The sequence below is a fragment of the Vulpes vulpes genome, chromosome 12 (genome assembly GCF_048418805.1).
Source record: "Vulpes vulpes isolate BD-2025 chromosome 12, VulVul3, whole genome shotgun sequence".
NCBI lineage: Eukaryota > Metazoa > Chordata > Mammalia > Carnivora > Canidae > Vulpes > Vulpes vulpes.
The window spans coordinates 98593737-98608547 of NC_132791.1; the positions used below are offsets into that span (position 1 = coordinate 98593737).

Consider the following 14811-nt stretch of genomic DNA (forward strand, 5'->3'; position numbering starts at 1 on the left):
TCAAAAGGCTGCGAGGGGCTTCCAGGAATTCTTTATGCACCTGACAACCCGGCTCCGGCCGCCTCGCCCTGGAATGCGAGGCTTTCTCCCAATGGCAGGGTCAGCCCAGCCCTCCTCTCAGCATCCTCGGGACCGTTCGCATCCCTGGGGGCTCCAGGAGGTCGGGGGACCGAGATGGGGCTCCAGGAGGGCAAGGCGATGCGGTCCCGGCAGCCACGGCCCGCGCCCTCCACTGCCCGCCTGGCGAGCGAGCGGCGGGGCAGGCGGGGCGTGGAGCCCGGGTCGCGGTCCCTTTCCTGCAGCTGCACGACCGCCAGCCCGGGCGGCGGAGCCAGGGGCGCCCCTCCCTCCCCGCTCCTCCCTCCTCCCCGCTCCTCCCTCCCACCCTTCCCGCTCCTCTCTTCCTCCCTCCTCCCGGCTCCTCTCTCCCACCCTCCCCGCTCCTCCCCGCTCGCTCTTCCCTCCTCCCCGCTCTTCCTTCCCTCCCCGCTCCTCCCTCCTCCCAGCTCCTCCTCTCTACCCACTCCTCCCTCCTCCCCGCTCCTCCCTCCCTCCCCGCTTCTCCTTCCCTCCCCACTCCTCCCTCCTCCCCACTCCTCCCTCCTCCCCGCTCCTCCCTCCCTCCCTTCCCGCTCCTCTCTTCCTTCCTCCTGCCGGCTCCTCTCTCCCACCCTCCCCGCTCCTCCCCCCTCTTCCCTCCCTCCCCACTCCTCCTCCCTCCCAGCTCTTCCCTCCCTCCCCACTCCTCCCTCCTCCCAGCTCCTCTCTCCCTCCCGCTCCTCTCCCTCCTCTCTCCCTCCTTCCCTCCCCACTCCTCCCTCCTCCCAGCTCCTCTCTCCCTCCCGCTCCTCTCTCCCTCCTCCCCGCTCCTCTCTCCCTCCCTCCTTCCCTCCCCACTCCTCCCTCCTCCCAGCTCCTCTCTCCCTCCTCCCCGCTCCTCTCTCCCTCCCTCCCTCCCCACTCCTCCCTCCTCCCAGCTCCTCTCTCCCTCCCGCTCCTCTCTCCCTCCTCCCCGCTCCTCTCTCCCTTCTTCCCTCCCTCCCCACTCCTCCCTCCCACCCCGCCCTTCCCTCCTCCCTCCTCCTCCCGCTCTTCCCTCCCTCCCCGCTCCTCCCACCCGGCTCTTCCCTCCGGGTCCAGCCCGCGCAGCCGGCGGCGGAGGAGGCGTGGCGCGCTGCGCCGGTCGGCGGGGGCGGGGCCTGCCGCGGGCGGGGCGGGGCCTGCCGCGGGGGGCGTGGCCTGCCGCGGGCGCGTCGCGGGGTGACGCGGATGACGCGGCGCCCGCGAGCCCGCAGCCCCGCCGCCGCCGCCGCCGCCGCCGCGCAGGGGCCCGCCCCTCCCGGCCTCCCCGCCCCCCCAGGCCTCCCCGCCCTCCCGGCCTCCCCGCCCTCCCCGCCCGGCCTCCGGGCGCCCCTGTCAGGCTGTGGCTGCGGGCGGCGCGGCGCTCCTGGGTCGGCGGGCGCGGAGACTCGAGCGCGGGCACCCCCGGCCCTGGGCTGCAGCGGCCTCCGCCCTCCGGGACGACATGGCCCAGGCGGCCGGCGCGCGGGGCTCCGGGGACGCCGAGCTGGGCAAGGCCAGGAGGGTGGCGCTCATCACCGGCATCACGGGCCAGGTGAGTGCCGCGGCGGGGCCTGGTGCCCGGGCACGTGTGCGCCCCGCGGGGCTGCCCGCCCTGCAGGAACCGCGTGCTGCGCGCCCCGGAAGGTGCCCGGCGCGGCGGCGGGTCGCGGGGTCGCGGGGTCGCGGGGGTCACGGGCTCCCTCACCTGGCCGCGCCCCAGGTGCGCCCGCAGGTGAGGCCTGTGCGGGCCGGGGTGGGGGGGCAGCCCCGCTTCTCCGCCCACCTGCGGCTGCCTGGGAGGAGGGGACGCGCGCTGCCTGGTCCCCCCGCCCCCGGGGTTCCGGACCCGACGAGCAAGAGCAGGAAGCGCCGGTGCCTGAGAAGCACGCCTGCAGACCAGGGCCCCGGGCTCCTGAGGCCGGCGGCAGCACCTCCAGGCGTGTCCAGCGGCGGCCCCGGGCTGCTTCCGAGGCGACGGCAGCTGCTGCAGCGCGGGGAGGAGCAGGAGCAGGAGCAGGAGCAGGAGCAGGAGGAGGGCGGCCCTGCACGTGGGGGCCCCTGGGCGGCCCGAGCCGGCGGTCCCCGACGGCTGACCCCCAGGGGCACCGCAGCAGGTGGGCCCAGGTGCTGCTGCAAGGACTCCGCCCGCGCGTCCCCGTGCACAGGACGAGGACATCCCCGGGGGCAGGCCCACCCCGCCCGGCAGGCAGCCACGGCGGGCACGTGTCCCTTGACTTGATAGTAACTCCTCTGCTTCTTGCAAGCGGACTCTTTGAAGCGCCCCCCCCCACCCTTTTTTTTCTGACCTCCACTTTGTAGACGTGGAAAATGAGGCCTGGAGAATTGCATGCCCTGAAAGTCAAAGCCTGGTTGGGATTCAAACCCTGCTCGCACAGCGCTGCAGCCTTACAAGAGAGGCTGGAGTCGGCCAGATGTAGAGTCCAAGCATATGAGACAACCTCAACCACTGCATATCTGATTACTCGCTGCTTATTAACCTTACTTTGTTTAAGACAATTACATTAAAAAATTTTTTTTGTTTGAAAACTGCTGGAAGGGTAGCCCCGGTGGCTCAGCGGTTTAGCGCTGCCTGCAGCCCGGGGTGTGACCCTGGGACCCGGGATCGAGTCCCACGTCGGGCTCCCTGCATGGAGCCTGCTTCTCCCTCTGCCTGTGTCTCTGCCTCTCTCTCTCTCTCTCTCTGTTTCTCATGAATAAATAAAAATAAATAAATAAAATTAAAAAAAAAAAACACAACTCCTGCTTGAGTTTCAGGCTCCTTTTACCCTTCAGCACCAGTACTTTCCTCTTTCCTCCGTTTACCTTCTGCATCGTCCCTTTCCATGTTGGGTTGTTGTGTTGGCTTCTGTACCCCTGGCACAGTGCTGAACTCTGTAGCTGCACATAAATCCTTTGCTAATGGAATTTACGGCCCTGCTATTTATCTTCTAGGACAGTGACTCCCAACCTGGGTGTCAAGGATCTCCAGAGGACTGTGAAGTTAATACAAGAGGTCTGAAAATCCATACATTATTGTCCATTTAAAAAATAATATTCGGTGAGAGCTTACTGAGCTATTCACTCTGCTAAACACTTTATATGCCCCTACGTTGGAGGCAGGTACCATTTTTATTCCCAGTTTTTACCTGCCTAAGTAAGGTTAAGTATGTTCCCTGGAAGTGTACACCCAGCGAGTGTCAGTGCTGAGGTTTGAACCAAGGACTTACTTAGAGCCCTTTTGTTAATGCCGCTTCTGTGGTAAGCTGCACGCGTTAAAATACGTCTGTGTGTGTGTGTGTGTGTGTGTGTGTGTGTGTTAGAGTGAGAGAAAGTGAAAAAGAGTCTGTTTTACTTTAAGGAGAGGCCTCAGATTCAAGAAGGTGAGGTAGATACCGTTGCCCCCTTAGGATATTCATGGCAGTTGTGCTATGATTGGCTCTTACCGGGTTGTCCCAAATTCCTACTGGAGAATGAGGGCAGGTAGCCTTGGTGGCCTGTCTGCTATACATCTCCAGTATTTACTGCCAGGCTTCATATCCTAGCTTTCTCCCTCCTGTCTATTCTTGATACAGTAATTGTGAACTATTTTCTAAAGTTTTTACCTTATTAAATTCCCCGTAAAGAAAACCAGGCTTAGCCTTTGCTTTGCTGTCTCTAGGCCCTCTACCAGCCATCCCCAGAGCTCACCTCCATTATCTTAATGATACTTATGGTTCTTTACTACACATATGGAACTATTCTTGCTCTTCCTTGACTACTATCTCTTTGTACTTCATTGGATTCATTTTGTGGCTAAATGCTTTCACAGGGTTTACTCCTTTTCGTTCAGCTAAAAGCCTCTATATACTCTGGTTAATCCCGCCAAATGCAGCCATTCCAGGAACTTTCTTTGTATTTACCATATGCAATCTCTGTTGACTATGTGGGTAATTTACAAATCTTAGTTCTTTGGTTTGTAAACTGCTTTAAGAAAGAAACGTTTCCGCATATGATCTCCCACGTAGGTTTACTTAGTGGGGTTTTAGATATGTTGACTTACTCTTATTAACAACACATCTTTACTCTGTTTCTGCAGGGTACAAGACTTGTTTTGATGCTGGTGTGAATATAACGATATGTAAGATATACTCATTGCCCACTAGGAAATTATAGTCTTTGAGGAACTTAAGACCATGCACATGAAAAAAGTAGTATTGTACAAGTATGTTAGTGAGGTAGTACTGGAGGAGTAGTAAAGTGGTATTGTAGTATTGTACAAACAGTGAAGTAGTATTGTACAAGCAGGGAAGTAGCGTAACACAAGTAGTGAAGCGCTATTATAGTGTTGTACACGTGGTGAGGTAGGACTGTACAAGCAGGGAAGTAGCATTTTATGAGTGTATTAGGGGCCAAATGAGTGGTTTATCCAACTTTAGGATTCTGGGAGAAGTCACGGAATGCTAGAAATAGCAGGGACTGTATTGGGTTGAACAGCATGTACAATGCAGAGAAGGGAGAGTTTGGGGGACAATGAGGAAAGGACATTGTAATAATAATGGAGGGAATATAATTTATTAAATTCTTTATACCTATTTCTCGTTTCTAAAAAGTTTCTGAAATGGCATCAATAAAAAGCACATCATTGGACCATTAGAATGTCATTTCATTTCAAAGAATGAAAAAAAAAAAAACCCCAAAAAACAAAAACCAAAACCCCTCCAAACAGGAGTGTGCAGTTAAGGCAATAGGAAGGTGGAGGTAGTGTACCAAAACCCAAAGCTAAGAATAACTGCTGTCAAGGTGGACATAAAATTCAGCTTTGACTTTCCTGCGAGTCAAGACAAAGTAGATAGACGAGTCAAACTTTTTATTAGTACGACGCTCTTCAAGAAATTACTTTAGACAACAGTACAACATGATGCACAATGTGCTTAGTAGCAGTTTTTTAAAGAAGACAGTTCTCTCCTAGGACACTTTTATCACTCCCTAATGGATGGCAAAAGCACACCTTTTGGTAGATAGAGACTAAGATAATTGAAGTGTTAATGTTTGTGGATTTTTCCCTTTTTTCAACAAATATTTTTTACTATCTGTAATTTCATGCTGGTCTCTGCCAAGAGGGCAGGCAGTTTGGAAGTGTAGATTATTTTGTCAGGTATGTTGACTGTAGGTTAATAGTGGTGTTTTAAAAGTGGAAGTACTTGACATAGTGGGGTCCTTCTCACCTTTAAGTTGGCCTAGATTTTCCTTGGGAAGTGATTTAGATCTGGCCAAACATTTAAGCAAATACCAATTCTAGGCTCCAGATTTCTGCATCATGACATATGGAACATAAAGCATTTATTTTTAAATAGTTATGGTCAAGAAGAGTTAACTTGTCTGTGGTTGGAAGATAACACCCTTTTGGTAAGTCTTGCTTAGTTGAAAGACACTTGGAGTTTTCAAGGCCAGATTCTTTAAGCCACATTATTTTGTTTCAGAATTTTGTTTTCATGGCCTTATTTTTTATTTTCACTACTTTTATTAATTTTTTTTTGAGCATACTCTAGCTTCTATGAAAGAATCTTGGCCTCTATAGAAAACATGTAAATTGGATGACCTAATTACCTAGACTCAGTTGGCTCTTTCAGGCTTTATGTTCTTCATTTAAGAGGTAATTTAGCAAATTAGAAAATGGTAATTGAGAATTGACAGGAAATACCATTTTTTCCACAGTTTTCCTTAACTCCTTTTAGATAATACTTCAACTGAATTATAATAGATAAATGGGAAGTTACCTCTTTTGGTTTTGCTTTCTAATCCATATTCAGTTTCCCACAAATTTCTACATTCCAATAGGTATAAGAATCACTTATGTAAATAGAGATTTAGTGAAATGTGATGAGGTCTATTAAAACTATCCCATTTGATTGGTAATGGCTACATGGAATCCTGGAGCCATAGCTTTTTCCAGTTTAAGGGAGAAGCCCATAATTGGTTACTGATGTCTGCCTGGGAGAGGGAGTGATGGCACATGTGTTACGTCTTTACAGGTTTGTGGCTCCATGAGGATAGGAAAAAAGTGTTTTAATCATTTATCCCCTATGTTTAGTATAACTGGTATAGGGTAGGTATTCAAAATGTTTGATAATTAAATTAATCTTCAGTTCAGTTGATGTTTATTGTCTTGCAGATGACTTGCCTGGAAATTACAGATGACTGTAGAAATGAGAATAAAATGTTATGATGTGTTCCTTTTTGGTTGGGTAGAAGCAAGACATTGTCAAGATATTGGGCAGAATTGAATGGTATATGCTTGATAGACTATTTGCAGTTTAAGAGATAAAATGATTTGTTATAATTTTAGATTTAGGGGACTTGGAATATGTTCATTTTAGGGGAAAAAAGCAACCTGTCCAGTTTTGTGTGATGGATTTCCTACTGTTTTTTTTTTTTTCCTACTGTTTTTATATGCATATTTACCACTAAATTTGAAACCTGTTCCTTTGGTGTATATATTGGGATTTTAGAACTGGAGTTAAATTACGGTTATTATGTAGAGGAAGAAAGAAGACTGAGAAAGAATGATTTCCTCAGGTCACACAGCAAATTAGTGGTAGTGTTGGGGTTAGAAACCCAGAGTCTTCTCTGTATCATTGTCATCACACTGTCTTCTGCTAATAAGAGAGACTGCTTTAAACCAGGAAAATTGAATAAAACCTGTATGTAGTAATAAAGTATATATTATAGTGTTCTAGAAAGTTGAATAATAATAAATATGCACCTGAATAAGTAATGAAATCTGTTTCAGTATGTAAGGTCAAGGTAACTTTATGTATCATTTAACATCATATTTTAACAAAATATTTGCACCCTGCAAAGAGTTTGAGAGGCTTAGGGTAATTAAATAGGAATCTTTTCTATTGGATCTATAAAGGGAAATTATTATTATTTTTAAAGATTTTATTTATTTATTCATAGAGAGAGAGAGGCAGAGTCACAGGCAGAGGGAGAAGCAGGCTCCATGCAGGGAGCCCGACGTGGGACTCGATCCTGGGTCTCCAGGATCACACCCCAGGCTGCAGGCGGCTCTAAACTGCTGTGCCACTGGGGTGCCCTAAAGGGAAATTAATAAAGATTATATGGACTAAAGAAAGAGGTTAACTTTATTTTTATTTTTTATTTATTTATTTTTTTGAAAGAGGTTAACTTTAGACAGCACATTGTTTTCATTTGAATGTAATTGATACACAGTGTTACATTGTTTCAGGTGTACAACATAGTGGTTAAACTTCTCTCTATGCTGTGTTCACCACAAGTGTAGCTACCATCTGTCACCATACAACACTATTACAATACCATTGTCTATATTCCCTATGCTGTGCCTTTTATTCCTGGGACTTACTCATTTTAGAGCTGAAAGCCTGGATCTCCCACTTCCCTTTTCCCATTTTGCCCATCCTTCTTCCCTCTAGCAACTATCAATTGGTTTCCTGTATTTATAGGTCTGATTCTGCTTTTTGTTTGTTTATTCATTTGCTCTGGTTTTCAGATTCCACATATGCGTGAAGTCATATGGTATTTGTCTTTCTCTAACTTATTTTGCTTAACATTATACTCTCTAGGTCCGTCCATGTTGTCATAAATGGTAAGCTCTCATCCCTTTTAATAGCTGCATTATATTCCTGTGTGTATATGTGTGTGTGTGTGTATGTGTGCGTGTACACACTATATCTTTCTTACCTGTTTGTGTATCTATGGATACTAAGTGGCTTCCATATCTTGGCTATTATAAATAATGCTGCAATAAACAGGGATGCATATATCTTTTCAGACTAGTGTTTTTGTTTTGTTTAGGTAAATACCCAGTAGTGGAGTTATTGGATCATATCATTTTGAAGATCCTCTATACTGTTTTCCACAATTTATATTTACACCAACAGTGCATAAGCGTCCCTTTTCCTCTATATCCCAGCTAACACTTGCTGTTTCTTGTCTTTTTGAATTTAGGCATTCTGACAGGTATGAGTTGATATTTCATTGTGATTTTTATTTGTATTTCCCTGATGATCAGTGATATTGAGCATTTTTTCATGTTAGGCAACATGTTCTTTAGAGACCTTAGACATTCACTGTTCATTCAGGATTGTATGCTGTCCCAAGCTGGTAGTTTGCCTCCGATGCCCTCAGACTTATTGAGTGCTACCTTATCTACTCATGACACGGGAAAACTCCGTGCTGCACATCTTCATGTTTGGCTTCAGGACCCCAAGGCTGAAATTGACAGTGACTTTTGTTAGCTAACTGACTAAATTTCTTGATAAACTGAAAGTACACTTAATTGTTCTTGTGATCCTGAATGGCTCTTTAAGGTATAAAGTTCTCAACTTGCCTGTCCTTTGAAGCAGCCTTTCCTGAACTTTTGTTAAGTAAGAGTTACCACTTAACAAAAATTATTTGTCTGTAAATTTTAAAGAGTGAGGCAAAATGTCTTCTGGATACTTAGTAGGTAATTATTTGGGGTAACGGTACATAAAAAAATTATTGACATTGATAGATGATTACTGTGTACCTTGCAATGTACCAAGCAACCTTCCATAAGTTATCTCATTTAGGGGCTCCTGAGTGATGCAGTTGGTTAAGTATCTGACTTTTGGTTTGGGCTTAGGTGGTGATCTCAGGGTCCTGAGATGAAGCCCCGCATCTGATGCTTAGCATGAGTATGCTTAAGTTTCTCTCTCCCTCAACTTTGCTCTTCTCCCCCAAAATAAATAAATAAATCTTTCTTTAAAAAAAAAAAAAAACAGGTTATCTCATTTAACCCCAGGTGGTACAAATTTTTAATGTACATCTTATATTAAACAAGGAAACAGACTTGGAAAATTTCAAACTTGCCTGAGAACCCTTAGTGGACTAGTTTTTTTTCTCAGGACCTCTGTCTTGTATCATCAGACTATCTTTGTTGGGCAATTGACAAACTGCACAAGTTCACAGAAGTTTGTTGACAAACTGCAGAAATTCACAGTTCTCAAGATGTTTGTTTTTAAAGACTGCTATATATTTTGATTGGTGCCTTACTATGCCCATTAGGTGATGTTAACATTATTAGTGTGTGTATCTTAGTAAAAGTCTGGAGCAGGAGTGGGGAATGGGAGTGAGCACTACATTCTTTGAGGTCTTTTGAAGGCTTCTGATGGCTCCTTTCCCTAGTGTTCTTTTTTTTTTTTAATTTTTATTTATTTATGATAGTTACACACACACACACACACACACACAGAGAGGCAGAGACACAAGCAGGCTCCATGCACCAGGAGCCTGACATGGGATTCGATCCAGGGTCTCCAGGATCGCGCCCTGGGCCAAAGGCAGGTGCCAAACCGCTGCGCCACCCAGGGATCCCCCTAGTGTTCTTTTTAGTTCTCTAAGATACTTTTCAGTAAGAGATGAAAATGGTTAGAGCAAAGTGCTTCTCCCTGCCCATAAACCTTCCAGTGGAGGGCCAAGAAGGGCCAGTAGCCAATTAATAGGATTCTCAGAAGCAGGTAGGTCTCTGGGAGCTACAGCTTGGGTGACGGCTTGTCTGGATGAAATTGTGCCTGGAGAGCTTGTCTGTAAGCTCTGATGAACACATGTATAGTCTGAATTTTCTTTTTCTTTTTCTTTTTTTTAAAAGATTTTATTTATTTATTCATGAGAGACACACAGAGAGAGGCAGAGACACAGACAGAGGGAGAAGCAGGCTCCATGCAAGGAGCCTGATGTGGGACTCGATCCCAGGACCCCAAGATCACAATCTGAGCCCAAGGCAGACGCTCAATCGCTGAGCCCCCCAGGTGCCCCAGATAGTCTGAGTTTTCAATATGATGGAGAGAGGCAGGTTGAGAAGCTGAGATACTTGCCTGTGTGGCTGCTACAACTTGTTCGGAGGATCCTTCTACCTGCACACAGATTTGAGAGTTATAGTTCTCAGTTCATTTGTTGTGTCCTTAGATACATTTTTTTTCTCTTATCTAATGCTGCTTTTCCTTTCTATATTGTGGGGATTGTCCTTGCTATAAAGGTCCAGATTATATTTTCCTTCAGAGACTCAGAAGTCCTCTATTCTAGATTCTTCTACTCTGTTATGAACAGGGAAGCCTGATTTAAACCTGAAAATGTTTTGGCCTGCAAAATGATTTTAGCAAATACTTTGAGTTAACTTTTCTTTGGTGGATTAGTTTAATCTGAATAGATGCTTTCTTGAATTGAGAGTAGCTCCCCTCTTCTCTCTTCCAATAGCATTGTATTTGGCTACTACCAGTTCTCAATTTCATACTTCTCAATTTCCAGGTAGCAATTTTTTTCATGCTTAATTTACCTTTTCTCCCAGAGGCAATTACATTTTGATGTGAATCATCCTCTACTTAGTAATAGAAGTACTAGTGATCATAATTAATGTATTCACGAAATGTTTTAGTGCAGTTATGTGTCAGGCACTAGGAGATACGACAATGAACATAATGACAAAAATGACCATCCTTATAACACTGGTGTTCTAGATGATGCCGATGGTCATGATAATTATGGTAATTGCAATAACTAATACGTATTAAGCATCTACTTTGTGCCAGGCACTGTTCACAGGGTTTATATTTATTACTGAAGCAACAGAGCACTTCTATGATGCAGTTTTCTTATTATCCCCAAGGAGGATAGTGGTTAAATTTATTGTCCAAAGATCACTCTAGTCATGTTTGCAAAGTCAGATCTGAATTGTAAATCCCATTAATTTTTATTTTCTATGAAGTTTGTAATTAGTATCAACAAATACATTCTAAGGATAGATAAATAAGTTGTATATCAGATTTCAAAAACAAAGCATATTTGGGCGCCTGAGTGGCTCAGCGGTTCAGTCTGCCTTAGGCTCAGGTCGTGATCCTGGAGTCCCAGGATCCAGTTCTGCACTGGGCTCCCTGCAGGGATCCTGCTTCTCCCTCTGCCTATGTCTCTGCCTCTCTCTCTCTCTCTCTCTCTCTCTCTCTCTCTCTCTCCTGAGTAAATAAATAAAATCTTTAAAAAAAAAAAACAAAACAAAACCAAAGCATATTCAAGAGTTTTTTTGCAGTTGTGGAGAGGTGGATTATAGTAGTAAAATAAGCCTGTACTAATCCCTATATTAGATGTCTCTCATTTTATTTTATTAGCTGTGTCATGTGCTGTCATATCTTTAATTAGTGCTTTGGAGGGCCTACATTGATGACTAATCTTGCAAACTCTCTGAAGACTGGGGCTCTGTCTTGTAACAAGGAGAATGTTAGATTTTTAGCTCAACTTGGGTTTGAATTACTGATTAGTTACTTACAAGCTGCATGACTTTGGGCAAGTTATTTACCTGTGCTGTCAGGTTGGGAGAGTAATTTTACCAAGTAGAAAGTAATTCTGGCACATAATAGGGATGTTTACCCCATTATTAGAATGGACTTTCTCTTCACAGTGTTAAAAAAATATTAAAAAATTACTTGAATTCCAGCAAAGAAAGTTGAATGAGGAAGGTATATCTAGCCTTGCTTTTTGCATGGGGAGTCTATCAGAGGCAGAAAGTTCCATAGTATTTGGAATCAACCACAAGGCTTAAAAAGTACTGCAAGGCCAACAGATTAGACATCAGGTCAGTCTTACAGACTGATTGTGTAAGCAGATCTGGGAGCCAGTCTTATCTTCCTGTGTAAGAGGATTGTGGGCAGTGGACTGCACTCTAAATCTTTTGAACTGTGATTGTGGTTCTGGTAGGAAGGCTGGCAAAATTGGAAATAAGATGTCTTGAGTACTGTCCTACTTTGATCAAAGACTGTTATGTGGTGGAAAGGTTTTTTATGTCTTTACATTACATGTAACTAATTGACCAACTGAGGAAAGAGCACGGAACTGAGAATCAGAGGCTAGGTTTTATTTAACACTAGTTAATTTGATAGCCTTAATTTTTTCTGAGTCTGTTTCTTAATCCTTATTGTGAAGGTATTATTTGATCATCTCTCAAATTGGTTCAGAGTGTAAAGTGCTATGACTTTAGGATTGAACACTAAATTACAGTTGATTATGTGTAAAGAGAATCTTATTTTTAGGGCCTCCTGGGTGGCTCAGTCACATAAGTGTCTGCCTTTGGCTCAGGTCTTGATCCCCCGGTCCTGTGATTGAGCATCCCCCCCCCCCCTAATTTGGGCTCCCTGCTCAGTGGGGAGTCTGCATCTCCCTCTGCCCCTCCCTCCTGCTTGTGTGCTCTCTCTCTCTCTCTCTCTCTCAAAATAAATAAATAAGAAAATCTTATTTTTAAGCAGTTTAAAGGTAAGGCCAATATGAGAATTTGTTTAAAAACAATGAAATGGATAAAGAAGATGTGGTCTTTTTTTATTAGTTAGTAGATATTAGTTAGTAGATACTCAGCCATCAGAAACGATGAATACCCTCCATTTGCTTCAATGTGGATGGAACTGGAGGGTATTATGCTGAGTGAAGTAAGTCAGTCGGAGAAGGACAGTCATTATATGGTTTCATTCATATGGGGGGATATAAGAAACAGTAAAGGGAATTATAGGGGAAAGGAGGAGAACTGAGTGGGAAAAATCAGAGAGGGAGACAAATCAGGAGAAACTCCCAACTCTGGGAAACTAACCAAGGGTTGTGGAAGGGAGGTGGGCAGGGAGATGGGGTGATTGGGTGACGGGCATTGAGGGGGACACTTGGTGGGATGAGCACTGGGTGTTATACTACATGTTAGCAAATCGAACTTCAATAAAAACAAACTTAAAAAAAACAAAATGAATTATTAACTTCAGTGAGTTTATAATTAAACATGTAAACTAAAAAGAAATTCGTATGGTAGTTGTATTTTGTCAGAATTTGTATGGTTAAAGTGAAAAATCTGAGCTGTCCTTTTAGGTTATATGAAATGAAGTGATTTTTTTGATGAGGAAGGATTTTTAAATTTCTATTATTTATTATCTATATTTTGAGCTTAGGGTGTTTTATTCATCCAGTAAATATTTGCTGAGATTTCTTCTGTGTTGAGGTAGGTGTTGGAGATATAGGCACCAGGAAGCTGGACATGATTGTGTCTTCAAGAGATGATAGTTTGGTTGGCAACAAGTAATTTTACAGCATGTTAAGTAGTATGACAGTAATAAATAAGTCACAGAATCACAAGAAGATCTTTCCTTAAATAAAAATACTCTGAGGTATCATTAGTTCAATAGACTTATTGAGCATCACTTACCTTGGAAGTTTCTGGTTATAAATGCTGTTGTAGTTAGCAGGATTAGTTGTGAGGCCTTCTCTTAGAAAGCAGAGCTACTTAAGGACTACCTATATTACTACTTTATTCTTTATGACATAGAACTCTTTTGCCGAGTCTTGTATTCAGCGAAGGATGGTTAAAGATGTTACTATTTTCATGCTTATTTTTCCATCGTAGAAGCTCTATTTCCAGCTTTTAGCAAAGGCAGAAGTGCTTAGATTTGATGAAATAAAGCAGTAGGACACAGAGACATTGTAATGTGACAGAAAGAGCTCAGCCTTGTGTAAGTCTGAAACTGGGGCTCAAATCCTACTTTGAAGAGAAGTACATTAAAAAAAAGTACATTTAGAAATATCTGCCTTTTACTGGCTGAGTATCCCTAAGTGAGTTACTTAATAAACTTGAACCTTAGTTTCTTCTTTAAAATGCAGTTAATTATACCCACATTACAAATTGATATGCGGATTGCATATTATGATTATAATTATACCTCACACAATACCAAACACACTGTTTCTGAAATAATAATACTTTTTATTATATATGATAAATAATTCACTATGTATAATAAATTATTATGTATAATAAGTTCTCAATATTGGGAAGCATGAGAGAAGGTTGGAGAAGTGTTTTGAGAATGCAGTTTGATGTAGATAATACAGAATGAATTTGAATGACAAAACAGAGGCAGGAAGACCTAGGTCTTGTAATTATGAGAATATAGATGTAAACAGTGTTGGTTGTGGAGAAGTAAAGGGAATCAAAGGGACAACAGGACTTTGTGATCAGTTAGGTATAAGGAATATGCAAGGGCAGGAGTTACAGATCTCAAGGCTATTTTAATTTTGGAGACTGGCTGGTTGGCCAGAAATGCAGTTACTAGGAAAGAAAGCCAGTTTTCTGGGGAAGACAGTGAAATCAGTTTTCTTCCTTTTGAATTTGAGGTGAGAGCAAGTTCATATAACCTGTAAGCTCTTTAAAATATAACCTTGGGAGTGCCTAAGTGGCTCAGTGGTTGAGCGTCTGCCTTCAGCTCAGGGCATGATCCCGGGGTCCTGGGATCGAGTTCTACATCAGGCTCCCTGCGGGGAGCCCTCTTCTCCCTCTGCCTGTGTCTCTGCCCCTCTCTGTGTGTCTCTCATGAATAAATAAATACATAAAATCTTTAAAAAAACAAGCTTGGGGTGCAGGTGAGAGATCATGGCCGCATAGTCTCTTATAACCACCTGGACAGCAGCCGTGGAGTGGGAAAGCCCTCATGTGTCCATGCTGCTGATCTGTACTTGTCACCAGTACTCTTGCTCATCCCTCAGAATTTTCTGTAGCTTCCAATTATCTGGCATCAAAACTAACATTTTTCCTTTTAGTTTCATGATTGAAGTTAACTAGGTTATTCCAGTATATTCCGGCTTTCCCTCCCTATTTATCTAAGTTTTCCTAATGTCATGTTTTTACCCAAGATCCCTCCAACTTTTAGCTTGTTGTTCCTTTCTTCTTTCCATAAAGAATTTTGGGAGGAG

General features: G+C 44.2%; 1 protein-coding gene across 1 annotated transcript in view; it reads left to right on the forward strand.

Annotated features, from left to right (window-relative positions):
• The first annotated feature begins 1328 nt into the window (after positions 1-1328).
• The window catches only part of GMDS (GDP-mannose 4,6-dehydratase), a 576788-nt gene continuing 563305 nt past the window's right edge, over positions 1329-14811 (forward strand). Inside the window, exon 1 of the mRNA XM_072729241.1 lies at positions 1329-1615. Within this exon, the coding sequence (XP_072585342.1) occupies positions 1526-1615 (90 nt within the window). The 5' untranslated portion in view covers positions 1329-1525. The remainder of the gene's footprint in view (positions 1616-14811) is intronic.